Source organism: Cyprinodon tularosa, unplaced genomic scaffold (assembly GCF_016077235.1).
Source record: "Cyprinodon tularosa strain WSP-4 unplaced genomic scaffold, ASM1607723v1 ctg433, whole genome shotgun sequence".
In the NCBI taxonomy this organism is placed as follows: Eukaryota; Metazoa; Chordata; class Actinopteri; order Cyprinodontiformes; family Cyprinodontidae; genus Cyprinodon; species Cyprinodon tularosa.
Genome location: NW_024039156.1, coordinates 144,325 through 169,644, shown reverse-complemented (window position 1 = coordinate 169,644; position 25,320 = coordinate 144,325). Strand labels below are relative to the sequence as shown.

At 39.6% G+C, this 25,320-nt stretch overlaps 1 protein-coding gene across 7 annotated transcripts in view; it reads right to left on the bottom strand.

Annotated features, from left to right (window-relative positions):
* Window positions 1-25,320, bottom strand: part of LOC119792895 (myoferlin-like) — a 56,238-nt gene that overhangs the window by 26,415 nt on the left and 4,503 nt on the right. For 4 of the 7 annotated variants that reach the window (XM_038299734.1, XM_038299735.1, XM_038299739.1 and 1 more), the window contains exons 4-26: window positions 18,608-18,716; window positions 18,426-18,516; window positions 18,167-18,336; window positions 14,424-14,552; window positions 14,260-14,322; window positions 14,129-14,179; window positions 14,005-14,035; window positions 10,428-10,543; window positions 10,208-10,334; window positions 10,030-10,133; window positions 9,828-9,896; window positions 9,713-9,756; window positions 9,122-9,204; window positions 8,972-9,010; window positions 7,829-7,953; window positions 7,631-7,744; window positions 6,414-6,591; window positions 6,175-6,299; window positions 5,925-6,034; window positions 3,892-4,084; window positions 3,582-3,737; window positions 3,321-3,452; window positions 514-677 (exon numbers count right to left, since the gene is read on the bottom strand). In XM_038299734.1, coding sequence (XP_038155662.1) covers window positions 514-677; window positions 3,321-3,452; window positions 3,582-3,737; window positions 3,892-4,084; window positions 5,925-6,034; window positions 6,175-6,299; window positions 6,414-6,591; window positions 7,631-7,744; window positions 7,829-7,953; window positions 8,972-9,010; window positions 9,122-9,204; window positions 9,713-9,756; window positions 9,828-9,896; window positions 10,030-10,133; window positions 10,208-10,334; window positions 10,428-10,543; window positions 14,005-14,035; window positions 14,129-14,179; window positions 14,260-14,322; window positions 14,424-14,552; window positions 18,167-18,336; window positions 18,426-18,516; window positions 18,608-18,716 — 2,523 coding nt within the window. The remainder of the gene's footprint in view (window positions 1-513; window positions 678-3,320; window positions 3,453-3,581; window positions 3,738-3,891; window positions 4,085-5,924; window positions 6,035-6,174; window positions 6,300-6,413; window positions 6,592-7,630; window positions 7,745-7,828; window positions 7,954-8,971; window positions 9,011-9,121; window positions 9,205-9,712; window positions 9,757-9,827; window positions 9,897-10,029; window positions 10,134-10,207; window positions 10,335-10,427; window positions 10,544-14,004; window positions 14,036-14,128; window positions 14,180-14,259; window positions 14,323-14,423; window positions 14,553-18,166; window positions 18,337-18,425; window positions 18,517-18,607; window positions 18,717-25,320) is intronic. The other 3 variants (XM_038299738.1, XM_038299741.1, XM_038299737.1) reach the window with 2 other exon arrangements.

Genomic DNA, 25,320 nt, shown 5'->3' with positions numbered 1-25,320 from the left:
GATTCAAAAACACTGAACATGTAGAAGGAAATGTCCATCCTCCATTAGAGATGTAGATGGTTGCACATTAAAATTTTTAAATTCCATTCAGAATTGAGGTTTTAAAGTTTAAATATCAAGACTCCCTATAACTTCCCCATAGCGTAGTATTTCTCCATAAGTATCTAGATTGAGGTTGGTAATCCCTGCCCTGTTTTTCTAATAACAACCACCCTTACAGATTACATACCGTCTGAAAAAGAATCATCTACAGCTGCAAATATGCTCACTAAAACATTCAAGTGATGAAGGAGTGAGTCTAAAAGCAAGTCGTTTTCTCAAGCTGAAAGAAGAGTAGCTTACTGGTACAACCTGGAATGAATTTATGTGATAAAAGACATGTAAACAAATCAGACGAGCTGTAGCCCACTAACTTTGGCCCTGATGACTCGATGGGATTTTGTTTTGGTCGGCATGTGAGGAGGGGCATGTATAAGTGCAGTTCAGACTGCGTTTGCTGGCAGGTTTACTTACGCCTTTTCTGGATCGATAAACCAGTCCGACTCCCACTCCCATCCTCGTGGTGGAAGGAAGTACTCCTTCTTCAGCTTCAGTTTCCCCGTCACGTCTGAGAATTTATAGCGGCCCACCAGTCCTGTGGTCCCCCAGTTTCCAAAGACTTGAGCCTGGTTCTCATACTGCAGGAGGAACAAAGTTTGCACGCACTTGAACTTCTGTTTTTTAGATTATAATAACATACTTTATTTAAAGACAATTCAACCAAATCATACAGTCAGATTGGGTCAAAATTTTCCATCTAAGGAAAACCAGCTGATGGCATTGGCTCATTAACTTTGCAGAATGAACTCCTGCTGAATGAGCAATTGTGAGTGTAGACATTTGCTTTCACTGTATCATTAACTGTACAGTAATCCCTCACACCTAATATGTATGCAACAATAGAGGAGAGGAAAATCTTTCAGTAGGAAGAAGGCTGCACAGTGGTCTATAGTTTGTAGCAGTTGCCTTGACACAAGAAGGTTCTGGGTTCAATTCCTGGCCCTGGGTCTTTCTGCATGGAGCTTGCATGATCTCCCCCTGCATGCGGGGGTTTTCTTCGGGTACACCGGCTTCCTCCCACAGTCCCTAAACATCAGTATTAGCTTAATTGCCATCTCTAAGTTGTCATTAGGTGCAAGTGTATGTGCTTTATTGTGCGTCTCTGTGTTGCCCTGAAATGGACTGCTGACCTGTCCAGGGTGTACCTCACATTTCCTCCATAGACTGACCCTGACATAAGCGGAGCCTGTTCCTGCAGGCTTAGTGTGAGCGGCCTTCTGCCAAGGGCAACTGGGGATTCAAGGAGATTGAAGCAGACATACCCATTTTTGTGAGATAGAACCAACAATGAAAACTTTGTTAGGGTAAAGGAAATCTGACTGGATAATCTGATTGAATCGTTTCTGTAAAGTGACTTGAGATTACACCATTTTTGAATAAATGCTATATAAATAAACTGATTTAATGTTGGCCATTGATGCCAAACAAACTAAAAAACAAGGACGCAAACATTGTATCCAACATCCCATTTGGTCTTATCGGATAGTAGTAGCTTAGTTCTCGTCACTCTTCAGGAAGTTGGGGTTCAGTGAACCACCTCTGCTTTGAACTTTTCAAAACAATTTTCCTGAATACGGCTATTCTGTAATCATTTCCTGTGTGATCAGTTCTTTGGCACCATGATAAATGTGGCTGAACAATAATCCTCAAAAGTTTTAAAGGCAAAATAAGTATATAAACAGACAAAGTGATCTACTTAAAGTATTAACTTCTCAGCTGGACGAAACCTTGAAGGTATAGTGGAGGATGTTCTTTTTCTGGGTGGATCATCAAAATAAGTGGTTCTTCAAGGGCAAAAAAATAATAACTTTCCAGTCGTGCGTGAATTTTCCGATCGGCCCGACTTTCAGCCTGATCGTGCCGTGTACAGGGGGTAACGAGGAGCGATTAGCCTCTCTTGACCACCTCCCTATCAGGAATCGTGAGGTCTGGAGTCCGTTTTAGAATCGATTTTAAACTTCTGCTGTTTGTTTTTAACGCCATTCATGGCTTTGCCCCCTCTTACTTGTCTGAGATTTTAACTTTCCGCAATTGTGGCAGAGCTTTACGCTCCTCGGGTCAGCTTCTGGTAGAGGTCCCTAGGTCAAGACTCAAACAGTGGGGCGATCGTTCTGTTGCCGTCGCTGCTCCCAGACTGTGGAACAAACTACCCCGACATCCGCACCACTACTGACCTCAGCCTTTTTTTAAAAAAAGCTTAAAACCCACTTTTTTAAAGTAGCTTTTAATTCTGATTATAATACTGCCTCTTAGATGTCATCTTTCTCTGTGCTCCTTTCTATGCACCTCTGGAAGGCTTTTAATGTCCTGCAGTGCTGCACCACTACAGCACTTTTAATTGTATCTTGTATGTTTTATATTTGCTATGTATTGTTTTATGGCTTTGTTGTAAAGCACTTCGGGTACCATTTGGCTATTGTAAAGGGCTATATAAATAAATTTGATTTGATTTGAAAATGGAACATGTTTGATTTTCAGTCAACCACCGTGGGCAAATCGCTCAGTGCACATGTGCAAACAAGGACTCTTCTTCTTCTTCCTCTCATTCTTTCTGTAAAATTGACAGACCATAGTAGACACCTTTGCTCAGTCATGTCTTTGTCCAAATACATCGCCGCCTTTTCTTTTTAGGGCTCAATTGCAAAATTGCCAAGGCAGTGCGATTCACTCTAGTCTGCTTAATATTCCTCTTCTACTGGTTTGGCTTCCTGATAGATGAGTCCCAGTAGTGCCATGTCTCTCCGGGGCTGAGTCCAATGTGTTTTATTTAGACGTGCAGTGTGAGCAGGTAGATCGGATCAGAGCATCGGACCGCACATGTATCCTGGGCTAGAAACGGACACTGTACGACGATACCATTGGGTTTCATCGTACAGTGTGACTTGCAGCTGAGTGCAACGACTGAAAAATATTGTATAGAGCATGCCCGGCTTAAGCGGTGGTGAGTCTGATATAGTGGAAAAATTGCAAATATTCTTTTGGAAAATAAGCTTCTTTGAGCAATGCCAACAGCAACTTTTAAACAGAGCGTGCACGGGGAGAAATGGGCTTGTGAATGCTCTGGCATGTGTTTAATAGTCTTTCCCTCTTGGAAGCAGGTACATGGTTGTGCAGGTGCATTTTTTTTAAAGTGGATAGGGCGGTTCTTTTCAAAAATTTGTGAAAATCCTCCACTATACCTTTAAGTTAAAATCTTTATCAAAAGAAAAAAATATCCATACCAGTTCAGCAAACACACTAAAGGTTCCCTCTGAGAACCCGTTGAACTTTTTCTCATGTGTAGAGAGGCCGAGCCACATGTTGACCCTGATTTGAACTGGCACCTTCGAGCCTTTGGTCTTGTCCATGGGGTACTGAGAGGAAAAACACACACAAAAAAATGCCACTAAAATGATAAAATCGGTAAAAGTTCAGCAAATCTTGTGGGAGAATCCGTTCCATAAGAGTGAAAAGCAGCATTAGGATATTTCTTCTCCAAGTACCTTTAGAAAAATGGTCTGAGTCTTGCCACAGTGCTGCCCGCAGGCTTCTGTGCTGTAAGTCGAATACAGGATCTGGTGAGCAGGAATACGACTGTAGGCGACCCTCTTCTGCCCCCGCAGCATCCAGATGATCACGTCAGGCATGCTGTTCTGGGGCTGAAAACAGGGAGAGTATTGCCTTGTAAGGTTATTACTGTTTACTTACACAAAGTCTGCTGTTTGCTCCCAGATAGCCAAAACACTTGGCTATGTGTTTCAAAAACACTTTTGAAACAATCATAAGCCAGGAAGCGGCTTCCTGTGTTTGTACCTCCTTTGCCAGCTGATTGAGTTTGTCCAGCCAGGCCTCTATTTCTGGCAGAGTGTCTGCGATTTCTCTGGCCTCCTCTCTCATTCGTCTCGCAGCGTTTAAGATGGAGCTTAGAGCGCTGTCTCGCAGTTTCTTGATTTGGATGTCCAGAGTTGTTAGGTTGGAGCGGCCCTCCAGCTCAGGTGTAGGGAATCTCCAGGAGAACATTAAAGGATAGTTAGAAAACAAAAAAGATCCTCCAAAACTGCAAATTAGGGCTTCAACTAACTATTATTTCTCAAATTGATTAATCTGTCGATTATTTTTTCGATTAAACGGTAAATAATCAGATACCTAAATGTTCCTTAAAGAAGGTTTGTAACTAAATTAACCAAGTAAAACGAAAACTTTTCCACATTTCTTCATCTTAAATGCAAAATCTTTATATACTTTTATTAGAATTTTTATATAATTACTGCTTTAAGTGTTTCCCTCTGTCAGCTAAAGGCAGGTTTTACAGTCTCTACACTCCAGTCAACAATTAATTGATTACTAAATTAGTTGACAATTATTTCAACAAAGGATTAATCAGATTAGTCATTTAAGCCCAACTGTATATAAGTAAAATTTGTTAATATTAGGTTGCTTTGTTTCCAAACTGAACTCGCATTTGGATCTCGATGCTAACCATTTCATGTAGGTGTGAGCATCACAATATTTAATCATGACATTGCAATATCACTATATTTTGTTATATTTTCCTGTCAAAATGCTAAAAAAAACCTAGTGCGGTATACATTCAGCAGAAGAAATTGATCATTTAGTTATTCTGGTATCCATACTGTTTTGGGTTTGAGTCAGTCCGTGTCTTCCACTGTGGCTGCCTCAACTACAGCTATGGTGCAGCGCTGCACAGCAAAAGGGCTTCATGGCAATATCTGCCAGAGTGGCGGTGCAGAGGTAACCCCTTTCCCCTTTATTGTTTTAGGTGAAATTGTTTTTTTTTTCCAAGTTGATACGAGGAATTAAAAGATCAATATTAAATTGGACAGCCGAAAATCATGATATATCAGCAAATCGATTTTGCCCACGACCCCAATTACTTATGTCTTATCCTGATGAAACAACATTTTTCATCTTGTTTCTGAGTTAAAAACTTAAGTTTCCCTCTTTACATTATAATCAAAAGATCAAGGAACCTTGTAAAGTGAAATTATCTTGACTGATAATTTCACTCATTTCAAGTCAATTTCCCCCTCAGATTTGGTGCTTTCGTCCAGCAGTTTAGCATTTAGAATTGCATCCATACACAAAGTCAGAAGAAGTACAAAGATGCAATAACTTTTCTAAAACAAAAAGTGTTTGTTTAACATTACAGTAATAAATCTACAGTCCCTTTAACCTTAAAGAGATCAAAGATTAGAAGATAACAGGAAGGCTTCAAAGGGGAAAGGTTAGTGGCTCCATTTTGTTTTTATTCTAGGAAGTGCTCTAGAACCTCTGGAGATGATTTCACAAAGAGGAATTTTTCATAAGGTGAAGAACATTATGGACAACAATGAGCATCCTCCTCTGAAGATAAACAGAGTCTTCAGTCAGATGTTTCTCCAAACCGAGTGCAAGAAGATCCTACCTGCCTACAGCTATCAATAACAACGGATGTTTTTCATTAACCAATAACACAAAAAAAACATGACTTACTGAAACATTTCATTTCCCTTTGAGACAAATAAAGTACTTTTAAATTGAATTCATCCTTTTTTTGTTCACATTTCGTATAATGTGTTCGATTTGTAAATGTTCGAAGCCTTTCAGCAATCTCCAATTTAAACTGACTCAATTCTCCACAAAACACCAGAACATATTTTAGTTTAAACTCTGTTATTGCTAACATAAGATGACAGAGAACAAGTCTCTCCTAGTAATATTTATAAAGGCAGGAAAGGTACAAGCAAATATTTTGAATACTGCTATTCAATTACAGTTCTGAAAATTTGAATAAATTTGTGAGTGCTTTACAAAGGAAGGACACGAAATACAGCTCCACTGTGTACCTGTCCAGGTCTTCAATCAACTGATTCAGTAACTTCATCCACACTTCTGCCAGCTGATTGTCGGAGACCTTAGCCAGTATGGCCGTCTTAAATGCATCCAGGTTGGATTGCTAAAACAGCAAAAGCAGAGTAAACACATCAATCAGTTCCCTCCAGCACAAACTGTCAGGTTAACGCTAGCACATCTTAAACTCTTTATAATAGAAATGTATTCCTCCAGGTTTTTATCTAACAGACAATGTCATATTACCAAGTGTTGCGTAATGTAGAGGATAATGTTGACAGAATCGAGGCGGTGACTTATGTCCTCCCAGAAGGACGTGAGCACAACCACCGGTTTAGTATTTACCCAGGGCAGGTAGTAGTAATGGTTACCTAAATAAACCAACAAATATTAGGTCAAATGAAGCCTTGAAGCATGTTGTTTGAAGAGCTTTACATTTCCACTAGCACTAGAAGCTCGTATTCAAGAAAGAATTGATCACTTGCCATCAAACACAGCACAGCTGTACTGAGTGGTGGAGGCCAGGGGTTTACAAGTGGTGTCCAGTTTGTTGCCATAGTTACCAATGCTGACCTCAAACTGGATGGGTTCACCAGGCTCCTGAATCATAGTGGCGCTGTGGAAGACGGCGCACAGACAGTATTTTCTTCTCCTCTGGTACTTCTAAATGGTGAAAAAAGAAACATAATATTCACTTTTTTACATCAAGTATGAGTTGTAAGATAAAAGTTTGTTCTAACCATGGGAAACATTTGGATGGTAACGAGAGTAGGACAAATATCCTGTTCATTTGCTAGTTTGAAACTCATGAATCCAATGATTTTCTTTAGTCAATAAATGCACCATTACCATCTGTCTTACTAGAACAAAAAAGCACTTAATTAATCACACTCTGGAGAAATGTCAGGATCCTTTTCAAATGTCAGGATCCGACCCAGCATGGATTAAGACAGTTATGAGTGACTTAAAGCACTTTTATAATGTTTTTTTTGTTGTTGGCATTCAAGTGAATATACTGGTGTGATAACTGAGTTTTTGATTTGATTTGGGTATACAGAAAACTCCAGCAGCCACCACTGCTCCACATGATTTATGCACAGCTTTAGGTTACTGGAGAAAGCGCAGTTCTGCTTAAAACGTTTATCAGTTATTTTCCTTTTTTTTTTTTTATATTCCTGGTTGCATACAACATTCTTACAACAAGTAATGTTGTTGGCGAAGTATTTGTTATTTTTTGTCTTTTCTTAATTTGTTAGTTAATATAGAATTTCTGTGTAAACATTTTAACCATAACAACTTCATGTGACCGTAATTACATCACGAGGCGTAGTCAACAAGCAGATGGAGGCGATGGATTAAACTAAAGCCGGAGCAAAAACTTAAGAATTCTGATATTACTATAAAGTTTACAGACACATGAGCGCATTTCCTTGCTAATAGTGCTAACAGGGTTAGCAATTCTTTTTCCTCTATCCTTCAAGCTGTCTGTTTTGAACAACACATTACAGCTCTGTTGGCACAGTTGGGACTTATTTAGTAGTTGCGTTTATTGCAGACATTAGGCATGCCCCTTTGCTCCTAACCAATTGGTAAGCAGTCACAGTCGAAAGGACGGACAGAAATATTTCCCATCAATTAACCCATCAATTAGCAATCAGCAATTTAGAATTCGAAATACTGAGCTGGTAAACAGGCACAGTACCTGCAACACAAGGATGTCATCGCTGTGGATACCATCAACAGTTTTATCCGCTTTCCCCTCCAGCTTAGTGGAGAGCTCCACTAGTACTCTGCCCCTGTAAGCCACTCCTTCACCCTGTGGTAAACAGAAATCATTAGGCAGAATGCAACCAGATTACATCCAGATAGAGGAAAAGGTCAAATAAAAGTGCTCCACTACCTCGCCAAAATTAAGAGCCTCATAGGGGTCTGGGAGGCCCGTGAATTCCCTGGGACTGCCGTAGAGGTTGACATAGCAGGGCCCAAATACAGGAAGGAAGCCCACCTCTGATTCTCCAGAGTCAGCTGGAAAGATGAGAGTAGAGTTCATCTCTGTTTGAACTACCTTGACCAAAGCTCTAAATGTTAGTAGGTCACAATGTGGCACTGGAAAAGCAGGCAGCACTAACTAAAAAGGACAGCGTGGTGTGAGGTCAACACTTAAATCTTATTGATGAGGTCAAAACAGAGCAGAGCACGGGCGTATTAGCACTTTGCACAAACTGGACTTAATCACAATTAGACATGGGCTGGTATGGAGATGTACCAAAGTTTGAAAAATGTGAGTTTTGCAAGTCTTAAGTTTTTTAAACATGCTTTTCCTATGTTTAAAACAATCACTCAAAGGTATATTTCTGTGAATGTTGAAAAAAAGTGTTAGAAAAAAAAAGAAAAAAACCCACAAACAGTCAAGCTGAGAAACGACGGGAATCATGCATCACTGTTGAGCTAGTAGGGGGTGGAGTGGCGGCCTAGTGGTTAGGGCATAGAGCTGGGAATCCTGAGGTTCAGTGTTCGAACCCCACTCCCACAGACTGCCACTCTGGCTCCCTGAGCAAAGACCGTTAACCCTACACTGCTCCTCATTGGCTCCATGATGGCAGCCCACTGCTCCCCAAGGGGATGGGTTAAATGCAGAGGTACACATCTCCAATGGGAGATTAATAAAGTTCAATTAATATTAAAGTCATTTTGAAGGCACAGGTGCAATCCAACAGCTCCATGGCTGTCTGCCTTAGGACCAGCTAACTGAGTATGCCTGAATGTTATTCAGATGCTGAATGTTATTCTAAAGAGAACGCAAATGTTTTTATATTCAATCTATCTTTTTATCCATTATATGATAATTAACATGTATATTATAAAAAGAAGTGTCCAATGTTGTTTACTGATTTTAAATAAAAGCAATTAAATAATGCTAAACTTTTTTTCTACAGTAAAAGGTTAATTTAGAGAGTATTTCAAACAAGCCCATGGCTAATTATGATTGTTAGCATGCTCATTGCATATCATTGCATGCAACAGAAAAAAAGCACAGGTGAACCTTTAGAGGATGGCATTTCCCCATTTTCTGCATGTTCTTCTATTCCAAAAGGGAAAAAAGGACATTTTAAAGTAATACTGCATATTTTATAAACATCTGATTAACTGTTTTGTACTTTAATTACATTTAATTAAAATATAAAACTCATACCTTCTACTTCTCCACCAGAGGAAGCTATCTGGGTCAGGTTCAGGTATGTGGTGCCAACAGCATCATTTCCCGTCATACGATCCCTGTAGCCAAACAAATTATTTTATTGACACACATGCAGGGATACTGTGTAGAAAAATTAGCTAACTGAAATTGTTGCATAAAAATAAAAAGTATTTTTTGTTGCATTGAAACTGAAAGATTTATGCATGATATAAAAATTGCACAGGTATGTAGATCTATTAACACTTTTGGCATGTTTTTTTTTTTTTTTTGCCATTTCCCTCATACGCTCATTTCCCTCTGGCCTTCCTGAAGTTGAAATGAGTGCAGGTTCTCTCAGAAACTTGAAAATGAGGTCAGCGCAGCCAACAGAACATGTTGTTGAGGGAAAGGGAAGGGCCACCACAGTCTGAGTCACTGCCCTGCACTATTATAAAGGAGATGTCGGCCATGCACACACACACAGAGCGAGAACGTAGCTGACCACAGCACTGAAACATGGAGGCACATTTTCCTGACTTGATTTAGAACAACAAACAGCTGCAGGCCAAAATTCCTAATTCCCGTTTTAAGAAAACGTCCACTTACCAGTCAAACACGGTCAGCTTGATACGCTCACACATGGAAGGGAACTATAGTGAAGAAGAGAAAACAATCATTTCTATTCAACTTTTCTCTGCATCTTTACGGCCTCAGGACTTACTTTGAATTGAAGATTCAAAACCTGGTTCCACTCTGGGTTTGCATTCTTCTCAATGATCTGAGTGCACAACTAGAAACACAGAGAAATACATCATTAGCTTTTCCTCTGCAGCTCCCATTTTAAACATGCACCTTTATGGGGGGGGGGGGGGGGGGGGGGGGGGGGGGGGGATATAAATAAGAAGAAAGAATTCAGTTTAAACCTTTTTTCCAGCAAACCGAGCCTCTAGAAAAGGATCAACCAGGTTCTTCTTGTTTTCCTCTCCTCCAAAGATCCCTTTCAATGTCTGGACAAATGCATCATCCACTGAAAAGAGAAAATGTATTATTTTGTCATGTTTTATTGTGGAAAATCATAATCATATCGGAAACTCATCTCACTCTGGGGAATGTCTTCAGCCCTGAACACCTTTAATGACAGGGTGGCCCATCGCAGAGTTACTCCTGCTGGCAGCAGCAGATTGCTCTCTATGTCATCCTGGTCATCATTAGAGTCTCTTTTCTCCACCTACAGATGTCAGCATATACAGACTCATAAATGGAAAACCAGAGAGAAGAGTCGATATTTAAATGAAGGAAGTTATAGTCTGGAGGAACTTACTGGAGGCTCGTCTCCTGTTCCTACAACAAAGATGCTGACTTTGATGTAGCCTTTAGCCCCAGAGCTGCAGTCATCTGGGTCATTCAACAGGAGCCATTTTCTCATCACACAGTGGCCTGAATAGTGACCACAGATATAATCAGGACACAAAACTCCCAAACATTCACCTGCCACTTGGTTCAGTACATTATTTACTTTCAATTTGAGAACTACCTCAATTCTCTGTGGTAAAAGCATATAAGCAAGATTCAGATCAGGAACCCATCTGAAACAATTCTCAGTGGTTTCAGTCCACATCTCAGTTCCTGCTAATTCTTGCTGCAACGCTTCCATTCCATGACAAATGTGCTCAACTCGATTAAAATCTGGTGACCCTGGAGGCCGACGATGTATAATTAATTCATTGTCTTCTTTGGAAACCAGTTGGAGCCATGACTTTATCTTTAGCATAACACTGGAATGTGGAACATGAAATTGAGACTTGTCACATCAGGCAGCGTTTTGTGTGTAAAGTTGTTGTTCAGTTTTGGTCAATCTGAGGGATTTACTGCTTTAGCTTCCTGCATTCAGCTGACGAGTGAAAAACACGCGGTTATTATCCTCTGTTTATGGAAATTTGTTTCAAAGTTCATCTTGAATGAACGGATGCACCTAATAAAAAGCTGGCATATTGTGTTATTATTTATAGAGTCATGTTATGAGTTTATAAAAGGTATCGGGTATTACAGGCTAACAAAGAAACCAAACGACCCCAATTCCTAAGGGGGGGACCCATTCATCAGGTTCAATTTGCATGTTTTCTAAGCCAAAACAAGGCTTCGTTTTGGTCCACTGTAACCCCGAAATCCCACATACTCTGTCAGCGCTCCGCCCCGCTGCGCTCCAGACCGCCTGCGCAAAGCAAAGCCTACAGCCTGCGCTGTGGCTCCCGTCCGCTCCGTTCTGAGTTCCTTGGAGATCGTAGAGAGCATGCGGGAGATGAACTAGGGTTTCCGCGGATCATTAAAAATAATTACAATTCATTTTTTTTTTTTTTTTTTTTTTTCTCAAGGCCTTACTTGGCACTAAAATTAATTAAATATGTTTATCGTGGCATTTATAATTATTTAATAAAAAATGTTTATAAAAACAATTTCGTCAGATATATTATATCACGATTAATTTGCGTGGAACTGATTATAAAGCCGTATGTTCGGAAAGGAAGCTCGAGGCGGAGAAAAAGCTAGAGGATATATATATACGTATATATGTGTGTGTGTGTGTTTACATACATACAGGAGTCATGGAACTCTGCTTACAGCTCCTTCATATTTCATGTACACTAATAACTTGTGTACATGGGTCTTGATGATGGCATTAAAATCATTTCTAATAGCTTTAAAAAAGCATTAAATTAGAGTCACTCATTCCTGTGTGAACCATGTGAACGCTTAATTTAATATGACTCATTAAAAAAATTCCACCATCATCCAGCATATGTTCAGTTTCTGCCCAAATATTTTTTTGTTGTTGTAGATTTTTGTAACGGGGATAACTAGGAGAGCCTAATTCAAAACAGATTGTTTTGAATGAACTTTGTTTGTTCTCTACTCCCAAACTCAGCATCTCTTCATTCATTCCTGTAATAAGTCCTGTAAGAAGTTTCTTTTGAATCCGCATGTCTACGTGGACGGAGACGTGCGGAGGAGTAGCGGAGGATGTGGAACAGCTCCCATTGATTTACATGAAAGACAAGCGCTCCGCACAACGTACGTCAGCGGGGCGGAGCGCTGACTGAGTATGTGGAATCGGGGGGTAAAGCCTCGAACCCAATGCCATTTCTAACATTTTGAACTAAAAAAGCGTTCTGGATGGAAGCAAAACGCCTTCAGACTTTTTTGGAATTATTTTTCAGTACTTTGGTCTAAAATCATTTCAATAAACCTCATTAGCAACATCAGGACATTAATTCAAGAGGAAATAATTAAAACAATGACTGCTTGTTTCTTCAATGCAAACATTTTTGATCTTTTTAGAAATTTTCATAATAAATTCTCAAAGAAAACAACTACCAGCCATCTGCATTAGCTTATAGCTTAAGCTAATGTCACCCCTCCTCTAGTTATGGCAAACCTCACTCATTCACAGCGGTCAAAAACAGGAAAGGAGGAGGTAGAATAAGAAAAAGTTGGTAGAAGCCAACAAAATATTTTTTTTATTATGATTCTTCAATGTTCTTGTGTCATCAGCTGATTTAGGTTTATGACCTACGTCACTAATCCAAAACTAAGGCCAGTTTTTATAGAGTACTACTACTAGGAAAACTAGGATGCTTTTATGGGAGAATGTGGGACAGAAGTTTTCAGCTGTGAGTATCTTTTATGACTTTTTGGGAAGTTTGCAGAAGTTGTTTTTAACAAGCAAAACTGTAAAAGCTCTAAGAATCACCCGACCAGTTATAAACCATTTTAATTTGTTGTGGATGTGTTTTTTGTTTGTTTTTTTGCTCTAAACTTCGTTTCCATCTGATTTTGTGTTAAAGTCCTTCCCCTTCACCATTAGGAGGTTTGTGATGACAGAATGGGGGATCTGGTACAGCTCAGTGACAATGACTGCAGCTCTGCCTTCTTTATATTTATGAAAATCGCCTTTAGGTGTTTTTTCTTTCTTCTAATTTGACACAGTCAAATATGGGACATTGATTCGATTTGTAGGAAAGAGAGACATGAAGGATAAATGCAGCACTGTGCCACACAAATCAGGACATCTAGTCACTGGCAGAATAATAAATAATAATAATAAATAAATTCCCTTACATGTTTTTATATTACTCTGTCCTTTGCATAGTTTAAGAACATGAGGGAAGGGCACAGACAGAAAGAGCAGTTCACCAGGAAGCTGTTTAAGAAACAACCACCATTCAATATAAATCAGACAGTTTGATGACTATATTTACTCTGGAAGTATGAATTAATATTTTCGACACCATTTTAAGCCCATTAGTAATTTGAATCTTTTTGTTTAAATGTTATTAAAAAAGAAGAATTTTAAACCTGCATGTCTAAACCTGCAGACCCCTGTTTAATACATATGTGATGTAAAGGTTTTGGGGTTTGCAGAATCCTTAGTGCTCTGATACAGACAGCAGCTGCAGAAAGACCAGTGATATTTTTCATTTTAAAGATGAAGTTAGATTATAACTTCTGCATCAGATTATAAAGTTTTTAATAATCCGATGCAGGTGGCACAAAAATGTTTAGCTTTAAGCATGAATAATTAATAATGGATTAACGAAGACCACCAAAAAATAAATAAATACACATCATGTAAAGGTTGTAAAAATTATAATATTTGATTGATGAATTTCTAAACTATGGTTTGATTTTATATATATATATATTTTTTTTTACTTTTAAAGCAATAAAAAAGATCAATTATGAGGAGAAAATTAAACATATTAAGAAATTATCTACAGAAATTGTACCAAATCCCACAAATTTTCCCAAAGTTTTAAATGTTCCTCTCCAAACAGCACAGACCCCCCCCCCCAATAAAACAATGATTAATGAAGCTTTCACAGAGGCTTGTTTGAACTTACCTGGTTCATCATAAACATAACCAACATCGAGCTGTTTGACGAAACAAGGAGAAGTCAGGTTAACTCAGAAGAGCATAGAAACAATGAGAAGCATTAACAATTATGAGTGGAGGCCCATATTTACCAGGAATTCTCCCATAAGGCTGTCTGCCCTCAGTGAATAGGAATTATAGACCTATAAATGGAAGGGTAAAAATAGGGATTTATACTGTAGCACACAGAGATAACAACAACATTTCCATGTGCTGCACTAACCCGGAAACTGATGTTCTGCTCAAACAAATCTGATGGCAGCATGTGAACGTTGTAGAACATCATCTGCGTGAAGCCAGAGAACAATAAGATGGAAACTAAGGAACCTCAGCAAAACAAATCATCAGAACACAAACTGTTTACACTAGAAGATAAAAAGACCAAACCTCATCAAAGAATGGATTGTTTCCCTTCTTGATCCTGGTCCTGTGGGTCTGTCCACACACATGAACCTTCACCACAGGTTTGATGTTGTTTCCAGACAACTGGCGGGCTTCGATGACCCGAACACGGATCTGAAAGACACACTGGAGTTAAAAACAACTTAGTTCCATACGGTTATGCCTGTACTGAATCTCAACTTCTTCTAATCCCAAGATAACTACGGGATTAATGAGGGAGAGCAGCTCATTCTAGGCTGCATAAGACACAGTCATGTGTACATATAAGCATTCACCATTACAGCTGCTGATGTTTTTAAGTAGATTAAAACTTCACAAAGCATTTGCATCTGCGTCCTTGTGCAGAATTCCTTAAATGTCTTTCCTTATAAAGGAGCGAGGATTCAGAGACTTTTTCCAGACTGAAAAATTTAAAGGGGAAGATGACTAACCCAATGACTGACCCAGTGTGACCAGAAAAACGTACAGAAATAACTTAAGTTCAAAAATGTGACATACAAGGAGAATTTTAATGCCACACTTAATATTCTGAAGGTTTGTCTGTAACTAGGGAGTTGACAGTCCGAACCCCCAGTGCACCCATCTGTAATCAAATTCTTTGACTAGATTCTTTACCTGCATTGATTGTAGTGTGAAAATACCTTAGTAACCCTGGACTCGATAAAGTTCTATAAGTACAGGCCCTTTATCATTGTTTAAAGGTATACTGGAGGATGTTCATTTTCCGCGTGGATCATCCAAATAAGTGGTCCTTCTAATTGTCAATCATTCTTGCGATACGTTTTTGTAAGGCCGTCCTATGTGCTCGTCCCCATTTTCCCTTACCAGTGGTGAGTCTGACATAGTGGAAAAATTACAAATCTTCTTTTGGAAAGTGAGCTTGTATGAGTGATGAAAACAGCAACTTTTAAACAGAGCGTCTACGAGGGGGAAATGGGCTTGTGCATTTAATAGGTTTTTCCTCTCGGGAGTGGGTACAGGGTTGCGCATGTGCATGTTTTTGTTTTTTGTTTTTTTTTTTAGTGGAGAGGGTGGGTCATTTCAAAAATTTGCGAAAATCCTACACTATACCTTTAAAGTACAGGTGACTTATATGTTAATAAAAGCGTTTTACCAAAATCACTGATGGCCCAAAAGCAGGACCCAAATCCTTCATAAAAATTAAAACACATAAAATGTGACTGAAGTCTTTTTCAATCATTGTATGATTCACTTTTCTAGTTGACCAGAGTTTCTAAGAACTTCTAATTCATTATCCAGATCTTTAGGGTTCCTCAAGGGTTCCTCATTAGAAAGGAAACAGGGTCAAATCTTCATAGCTCAGTTATAGAATTACTGAATGACTACATGAATGACTACTGGTTTTTAGTCACCATTAGTTGCTATTAGTTTACCATCGGTTTGAAAGAGGAGGGAAAAAAAACAAAAAACTCAAAAGCAACATTTAGTATTTTGTTAAATCCAGAAATTAGGATAATTTGAGATATAATAAATGTTTTTTAGGTCAATATACAGCACTAGCTTCATATCAATGAGCCTTGCTGGCTACCTTCCTACAGCTAATCAACTTGAAATGTTTGGATCAGTCACATGTTTGCTTCTAATGTATGGTTTTATCTAGAAGTGAATGTGGGCTTTAAAAGCAAACCCATAAATTATAAATCTGCATTTTAGTCTAAAATGATGATTTGATGCTCATTTTATTTCAGTGAGTCACAAATCATGGAAATTAGTAATTTGTGTTTAGCAAGCATGTTTGTTTTAAATATTTCTTCACTGTCCCCATGAGAACCACCATGTGTGGGAGGACAGAAGCAGACAGAACCTCTGAGCCAACATCTCAGACCATTACTGCTTAAGGCAGCGGTTCTCCTCCACAGAGGGGGGAGAGAGGTCACCCTGTTTGTGTTGCTGTAAGTGCCAGTGTGCCATTGTCAATCACAGTCATAGCCGAGTAATTAAATGAAATGCTACAACAGACAAATAAGCTATTGCAAGTTAAAGGGTTAAAGGGTTCAGTTAGTTTAAATGTTTCAGTATGGGATTATGCTATTTCAACAAAATCTAAAGTTGGAAGGAGTTAAGCATTAAAGTTATCGAAAAGTGCCAGAAAAAATAGCATACAGTGGGGAGAACAAGTATTTGATACACTGTTGATTTTTCAGGTTTTCCCACTTGCAAAGCTTGTAGAAGACTGTAATTTTTATCATAGGTGCTCTTCAACTGTGAGTGATGGAATCTAAAACAAAAATCCAGAAAAATACAATGTATGATTTTTAAATAATTCATTTCCATTTAATTGTGTGAAATAAGTATTTGATACACCAGAACAATGAAACTTAATATTTGGTACAGAAACCTTTGTTTGCAATTACAGAGATCAGACATTTCCTGTAGTTCTTGACCAGGTTTGCACACACTGCAGCAGGGATTTTGGCCCACTCCTCCATACAGATCTCCTCCAGAGCCTTCAGGTTTCGGGGCTGTTGCTGGGCCACACGGACTTTAAGCTCCCTCCAAAGATTTTCTATTGGATTCAGGTCTAGAGACTGGCTAGGCCACTCCAGGACCTTAAGATGTTTCCTACGGAGCCACTCTTTAGTTGCCCTGGCTGTGTGTTTTGGGTCGTTATCATGCTGGAAAACCCAGTCACGACCCATCTTAATTGCTCTTACTGAGGGAAGGCCAAAATCTCACGACACATGGCCCCATCCATCCTTCCCACAATATGGTGCAGTCATCCTGTCCCCTTTGCAGAAAAGCATCCCCAAAGAATTATGTTTCCACCGCCATGCTTCACGGTGGGGATGGTGTTCTTGGGGTTGTACTCATCATTCTTCTTCCTCCAAACATGACGAGTGGAGTTTTTTGTCTCATCAGACCACATGACCTTCTCCCATTCCTCCTCTGGATCATTCAGATGGTCATTTGCAAACATCAGACAGGCTTTGACATGCGTTGGCTTGAGGAAGGGCACATTGCGTGCACTGCAGGATTTTAATCATTGAGGGCGTAGAGTGTTACTGATTGTTTTCTTTGAGACTGTGGTCCCAGCTCTATTCAGGTCATTGACCAGGTCCTGCCGTGTAGTTCTGGGCTCATTCCTCACCTTCCTCAAGATCAATGATGCTCCACGAGGTGAGATCTTGCATGGCGCCCCAGACCGAGGGAAATTTTCCGTTATTTTGTATTTCTTCCATTTTCTAATAATTGCACCAACTGTTGTTGCCTTCTCACCAAGCTGCTTGCCTATTGTCCTGTAGCCCATCCTAGCCTTGTGCAGGTCTACAATTTTATCTCTGATGTCCTTACACAGCTCTCTGGTCTTGGGCATTGTGGAGATGCTGGAGTGTGATTGATTGATTGAGTGTGTGGACAGGTGTCTTTTATACAGGTAATGAGTTCAAACAGTTGCAGTTAATACAGGTAATGAGTGGAGAACAGGAGGGCTTCTTAAAGAAGAACTAACATGTCTGTAAGAGCTAAAATTCTTACTGGTTGATAGATGATCAAATACTTATTTCACACAATAAAATGGAAATGAATTATTTAAAAATCGTACATTGTATTTTTCTGGATTTTTGTTTTAGATTCCATCACTCACAGTTGAAGAGCACCTATGATAAAAATGACAGTCTTCTACAAGCTTTGCAAGTGGGAAAACCTGAAAAATCAACAGTGTATCAAATACTTGTTCTCCCCACTGTAAATGAAAGGATCAAACAGACCTGGAAGTCCTGAGGTTTGTTCACTAGTCTGCGTTGACTCTGTGCCCGGGTCAGCCTCTGGCGAAAACCAGCAGCCTGCCCAGAGGATGAGGGGACTCCTGCTGGGCCACTCTGGCCCCCGTCTGCGACAGTCTCCCCCGCCTCTTCATCCCCACCACCATCTCCACCTTCTAAACATCAAAGAAAAACATACGAGAGATAAAGACTGGAGAATCAAATCTAGTAGAACAATTTTGCGCAGCAACATTAACCACCATACCAGCTGCCATTGCATTTCCATCTTGAGGGTCGTTGGGGTTTGGAATAGCATTGGCTGGAGGGTCATAAGCAACCACCAGATCTATTGTAGCCTGGAAGGAAAATAAACTCTGGTTAATTTCTCTTCCGTTCAACAAGAGCCAGGGTTTTATTTTTCATATTTTTTCCCCACAAGACACTAACCCCAATACGCTGTCCACTTTCATCGACGAGAGGAACATTTTTGGACGGCAGAGATCTTGCTTTTCCAGAGGCAAGGTCTCTTAGAGGAATTTTAGTGGACCCAAGAAATCTAAAGAATGCAAACAGAAAGAAATTTTTTCACATATTCGGACAATCGCATGCACCGATTTCATGGATTCTTTTTAGTAACAAACCACCGACTCACTCGGCTTTAGTCAGTCAGAACCTCTGTACCCAGACAACAGATGACAGGTAAATACCACAGGAGTGTTCTCAGCTGAGGTTATTTTCACAAAAAGAGCACAGAGAAGGTAACCACCCAGAGCTAACAAGCCCTGCCTGCACAGACAAACAAAACGCATTCGAAGAGGAACATCCTCTCATTCCTCTGGTTAGCCTACTGCTGCTTTCTAACATAAAGGCAATTTAAAGATCCCCAAATCTGTTCATTTGTTCTCTAAATATCAGCTGTGAATGATGCTGTGAAAAAGATCCTGCAGGTAAAAAGACCTGCTCAGTTTAAGCTGTAAAAATCTTAATGTGCACCTAAGAAGACTTGTAATCTGGTAAATAAAGTTAAATATTTAGCACTATTTGTAGAAAGTGTAAAGACATTAACTAAAAAAATTGTAAAATATTACCGATTTGCCTTTATTGTTTGCCATTTTCATGATTATAGAATACTGGTATTCCCCCATGAATTAAAGAAGCTTAATAAGATAATAAATGTTTGGCTTTGTTCTGGGGATTCCTCTAAAACTTTTGGAGAGGATTTGTCTTCAGATCACATGTGCAGTAATTTTGGTTTGAGAGGATAGACAGGCAATGACTTTTTGTTACCAAGATATAAAAAACACCGCCCTCCATCACACAACCAGATAGGCCTTGAAGAACAAATGAGCAACAAGAGAACAACAACCCTGACAGCCAGGCAGAGGAGACCACAATTTACACAAACTGAGAAAGGGAAAAATACCAGAATAAAAAAATGTGTCCTGGTCCAATGATTCTTTAAACTAGGAGAGTTCAATTTGTCATAAGTCAAATGGTAAATGTTAAATGGCCTCTGCTTATGAAGCGTCTTTTCAAGTCAGAGGGCTCCAAAGAACTTTACACCACAAGCAGCCATTCACACACTGATGGTGGTGAGCTTATTTGTAACCACAGCTGCCCTGGGCCTCAGTGACATGAAAGCATGCATCAGTCTTTCAGTAAAGTTTCTAACTCATGGTTAGTGTCTGGGGGCATTTCCTGTGCACACCGTGAAGCCCCTAGTTCCATTTGAATATTGTTTAAATGCGAAGTGTTGATAGACTATGTCCATCCCTTTAAACCAGAGTTTGCATATTCTAACAGCTACTTTTACCAGGATAAGGCATCAAATCACAACCCTTATCCTCTAAATATGGCTTCTTAAACATGATGATATGATCACCAGATCTAGACCAATTAAAGCTATTTTTGGAAGTGGTCAACCACGGAACAGATCAAGGATGCGAGTTGAGTTGTGAGGCCACCTAAATCATCCAAATGCGCCGTTTCTGTACCTTATTGAAAGGAAAGTTTTTACAAAGGGTACGCAACAGTCCTTCAGACTAGAAAGAAAAATGCTCCCTGACTCCTTTATAGACTGGATGGAATCTGAGTGATAACAGAATTTTATAAAAAGAAAAAGGAGATTCAGGGGGAGGATGTCCTTACATTGCTTTGTGATTCTTTCTTGGACAGAGAGCTGGTTCCAGAGGTTAAGATATTTGCTGTCTTTCTGCTGCACTGTATTCAGATAAAGTTTTCACTCATTAATAGAGACCAAGTTGTAGATTTAGCTGGTATCCAGCCATGACTAACCAACACCAACATAAAGATAAAAGGAAAATATTTCAATTTCCTTCCGCATAGATTGTAAAAAGCTTTAGGAGCACATACTGGGGGTACTGTATGGACTTCATTTGTAAATATTCAGTGGCTAAATTAGCCTTTAAGTACAGGAGTGGTTAGTCACACAGAAACATGAGCACAATATCATTCCTTTCAGTGACTTTATCGCCTAAAGTAAACACTTCTGTCAAAAGATTGAACAGTAGCATATTTGGAGACACCACAGACCAGAGAGCAATTTCATGCACCACACATTCCAGCAACAGCTTTTATTCCAGAAACAGTTGGATGTACACTACCGTTCAAAAGGTTAGGGTCACCCAAACAATTTTGTGTTTTCCTGAAAAGTCACACTTATTCACCACCATACGTTGTGAAATGAATAGAAAATAGAGTCAAGACACTGATAAGGTTAGAAATAATGATTTGTATTTGAAATAAGAATTTTTTTTTTTACATCAAACTTTTCTTTTGTCAAAGAATCCTCCATTTGCAGCAATTCCAGCAATGCAGACCTTTGGCATTCTAGCTGTTAATTTGTTGAGGTAATCTGGAGAAATTGCCCCCCACGCTTCCAGAAGCAGCTCCCACAAGTTGGATTGGTTGGATTGGCACTTCTTGCGTACCATACGGTCAAGCTGCTCTCACAACAGCTCAATGGGGTTCAGATCTGGTGACTGTGCTGGCCACTCCATTACCGATAGAATACCAGCTGTCTGCTTCTGCTCTAAATAGTTCTTGCACAATTTGGAGGTGTGTTTAGGATCATTGTCCTGTTGTAGGATGAAATTGGCTCCAATCAAGCACTGTCCACTGGGTATGGCATGGCGTTGCAAAATGGAGTGATAGCCTTCCTTATTCAGAATCCCTTTACCCGGTACAAATCTCCCACCTTACAGCACCAAAGCAACCCCTGACCATCACATTACCTCCTTAACAGATGGCGTCAGGCATTCTTCCAGCATCTTTTCATTTGTTCTGCGTCTCACAAACCTTCTTTATGACCTAAACACCTAAAACTTGGATTCATCCGTCCACAGCACTTTTTTCCAGTCTTCCTCTGTCCAATGTCTGTGTTCTTTTGCCCATCTTAATCTTTTTCTTTTATTTGCCAGTCTTAGATAAGGCGTTTTCTTTGCCACTCTGCCCTGAAGCCCAGAATCCTGCAGCCGCCTCTTCACTTTAGATGTTGACACTGGTGTTTTGCGGGTACTATTTAATGAAGATGCCAGTTGGGGACCTGTGAGGCGTCTGTTTCTCAAACTAGAGACTCTAATGTACTTATCTTCTTGCTCAGTTGATCAACGCTAACCTGACAACAGCCAGATGTATGTCTCACTCCGCCTAGCTCCACTCACATACATCTGGGAACCCGCTCATTGAAAGTGATTTCCCCAACCAAATTTATGGTCTGTCCAATCAGGACGCAGGGTGGGTGTGTCCTGGAGTGGAGAAGCGACCGTGAGATTCCAACAACAATGGCGGCTCGCATTGAGGAAGCAAGCGTTAGCATTGATGCTGCTATTTCTTCTGTGTTGTCCAATCTATCTGATATTGTTTCATTAAAAGAACATCAGAGAACGGCTTTGAAGGCTTTTGTTGGTGGAAACGATGTTTTCGCCCTTCTCCCGACCGGATTTGGCAAGAGCTTGATCTACCAAATGGCTCCTCCTCTCACAGCGTCACGGGTTAGCTTCGGTGTGAGTGATTGAAATAGCACGTCGATAAAGATGACAGACAAGTGGCTTATCCAATCATATGCAAAGAATTTTGATAAGGCCCAGCCTTCAGAAAAGGCAATTCCTATGGCGGTGTCCCAGATGTATGTGAGTGGAGCTAGGCGGAGCGAGACATGCATCTGGCTGTTTTCAGGTTAGATCAATGCGGCCTCCTACTTCTTTTTCTACTCTGGTTAGAGCCTGTCTGTGCTGTCCTCTGAAGGGAGTAGTACACACCGTTGTAGGAAATCTTCAATTTCTTGGCAATTTCTCACATGGAATAGCTTTCATTTCTAAGAACAACAATAGACTGTCGAGTTTCAGATGAAAGTTCTCTTTTTCTGGTCATTTTGAGCGTTTAATTGACCCCACAAATGTGATGCTCCAGAAACTCAATCTGCTCAAAGGAAGTTCAGTTTTGTAGCTTCTGTAAAGAGCTAAACTGTTTTCAGATGAACATGATTGCACAAGGGTTTTCTAATCATCAATTAGTCTTCTGAGCCAATGAGCAAACCCATTGTTCCATTAGAACACTGGAGTGATAGTTGCTGGAAATGGGCCTCTATACACCTATGTAGATGTTGCACCAAAAACCGGACATTTGCAGCTAGAATAGTCATTTACCACATTAGCAATGTATAGAGTGCATTTCTTTAAACTTAATACCAGTTTAAAGTCATCTTAATTGAAAAGTACAGTGCTTTTCCTTAAAAAATAAGGACATTTTAATGTGACCCCAAACTTTTAAACGGTAGTGTATATCTAAGAACATTAACAGGAACACCTTAAATTTCACCAATCGATCGCAGTAATGTTATCTGGTGCCTGCTCCCATTCTGTGTGCCTTGAGTTTGTCGCTACACTAATTAAGGTACGTCTTTGATTTAATTGAATGCTTATGTTAATCTAAGTTTTCTTTCCTTGTTCTTTTAGATCTGACTCTCTTCTGACTGACCACCACGCAAACGTACCCAGGTTTAATCACCAAACTCTGGTTCCTCTTCTTCCTTTGTCAAAACGTTGACTTACAGTATCTGTATCTGTTCTACTGGCATACAGCTGTTCAATGTGTCATACTTTAGAAGAATTAGAACTTACAGATTTTAGGCTATGAATGAATACTTGTTTATATGAGGCTGTTCCGTTGTCTGAACCTGAAGGCTTTTGGTCTTGCATTTATTAAAGTGTTTCTCATTTATACTGGCAATAGAAGCCAAAAGCAGGTCATTTTTAAAATCACACTCATTATAAATAAAAAAGACCAACTTTTGGCCTCCTTTTATTAGAGTATGGATAGCATGAGCAACTAATGCTCATTTGATAGTAAATTGCAAGACGCTTCCATTATAATAAAAGCCACCACAGTTTAGTCGGAAGACTTAAAACTTTTGAATACTCCAAGCTCACAACAGAGGAATTTTACATGGGCACATAGAAGTTAGCAAGCAGCAACGAAAGAGATTCAAGAAACACCCAGAATCAAAGCAGGTAGGTCATGTTGTGCAACTCTAATCTGTATGACCTTCATGGCTGTAGTGCAAAGTAGAGAGGCTAGTGTGATTTGAAAAGTCCAAAATAAAATACAGTCATTGTATCTTTCCGTATATGACCCCCCCCCTCAGACACACACACACACACATTCCATTTATGGCCTAAAGACCAAATTTTCCTCGCTGCTGGACTTTTAATGGCATAATAAAAAAAATGAGTATCTTCTCTGTTCTGCTACATGCTGCTCGATACTCAGTGTCTCCATTTAATTTATTGTTAAAAACTGCCTCCACTTGTTGCCTTCTCTCTTTCCACCATCTTCCATAGAAATAAATTGTATCTAATCACCAGGGGAACCATATAGTCAATCGCTGGTGAAGATTCTCAGCCATCTTGGTCATAGTCATTCCAAAAATGTTGAAAAACAAACCACTGGACTTTGTTTTCCAAGTTTGAACACTTTTCGCCTCTAGTCCAGGAAGCTTTTTCAATTCAAAATGTCAGAACTAGCTTTGAGTTCCAAGCTTTATGGGGAGGCACAAAGAAAAACACATCAAAGATGCTCTTAAAACCTGTTGATACCCAAACTGGGCATTTGTCAAATCAGCAAGGAAATCCACAGCAGAACATAACAGTGAGAAGATTAAAATACATCGCCATCCCATATGTTGCTGGAGTCTCTGAAAAATTCAAGAGGATTTTCTCAAAACACAAAATCCCAGTAAATTTCAAACCAAATAAGACCCTAAGTCAGGGACTAGTGCATCCTAAAGATAAAACCCCAGACCTTAGATGAGCAGAGTGCTATATGCAGTTCAATGTAGTGAGGAATGCTCTGATCTTTATACTGGAGAAACCAAACAACCTCTCCACAAACGCATCGCTCAACACAGGAGAGCTACCTCCTCTGGACAAGACTCGGCGGTACATCTACACCTTTTGGACAAAGAACTAGAACATTAACATTTTGGATAAAGAAGACAGGTGGTTTGAAAAGGGTTTGAAGAGAGATGTTTATGTTAAGAGAGAAAAACCAACAGTAAACAGGGGTGGATTCAGATTTCAACTCTCAAAAGCAACAATTGAGCAATAGAGTTGATCCCTTTGCGATCATAATTCTCATTGCCATGCAGGGGAGAAGACATCTAAACATGGTCAGCCAGACCAACAATGTCCCTAATGACTCCCCTTTACTAAGGGGCGGACCTGTTCTTCCGGTTCAATTTGCATGTTTCTAAGCAAAAACAAGGCATATTTGTGCTACTTGGAACTCGACGCTAATTTAGACATTCTGAATTGAAAAAGCTTCCTGGATGGGAAGTGAAATGTCTTCAAACTTGGAAAATAAAGTGCAGCGGTTTGTTTTTTAACTTTTCTGGAACATATAGTCAATCCATTTATATATTTTCTCTATGCATTTATGGTTTCTCACCAGGTACTCCACCTTCCTACATCATATAAAAAAAGGTTATAATTCATATTTAATAATAATGGTTTTATGGATTAAAAAAATGACCTCATGACATTGCTCATATTGTCTGCAGGCTGAGTTTGCAGGATTTGTTTGTTCACTGCTCCAGCTGACTAATTTAAAACATGTCAGCCAATCACACTGCGGTTTATGAA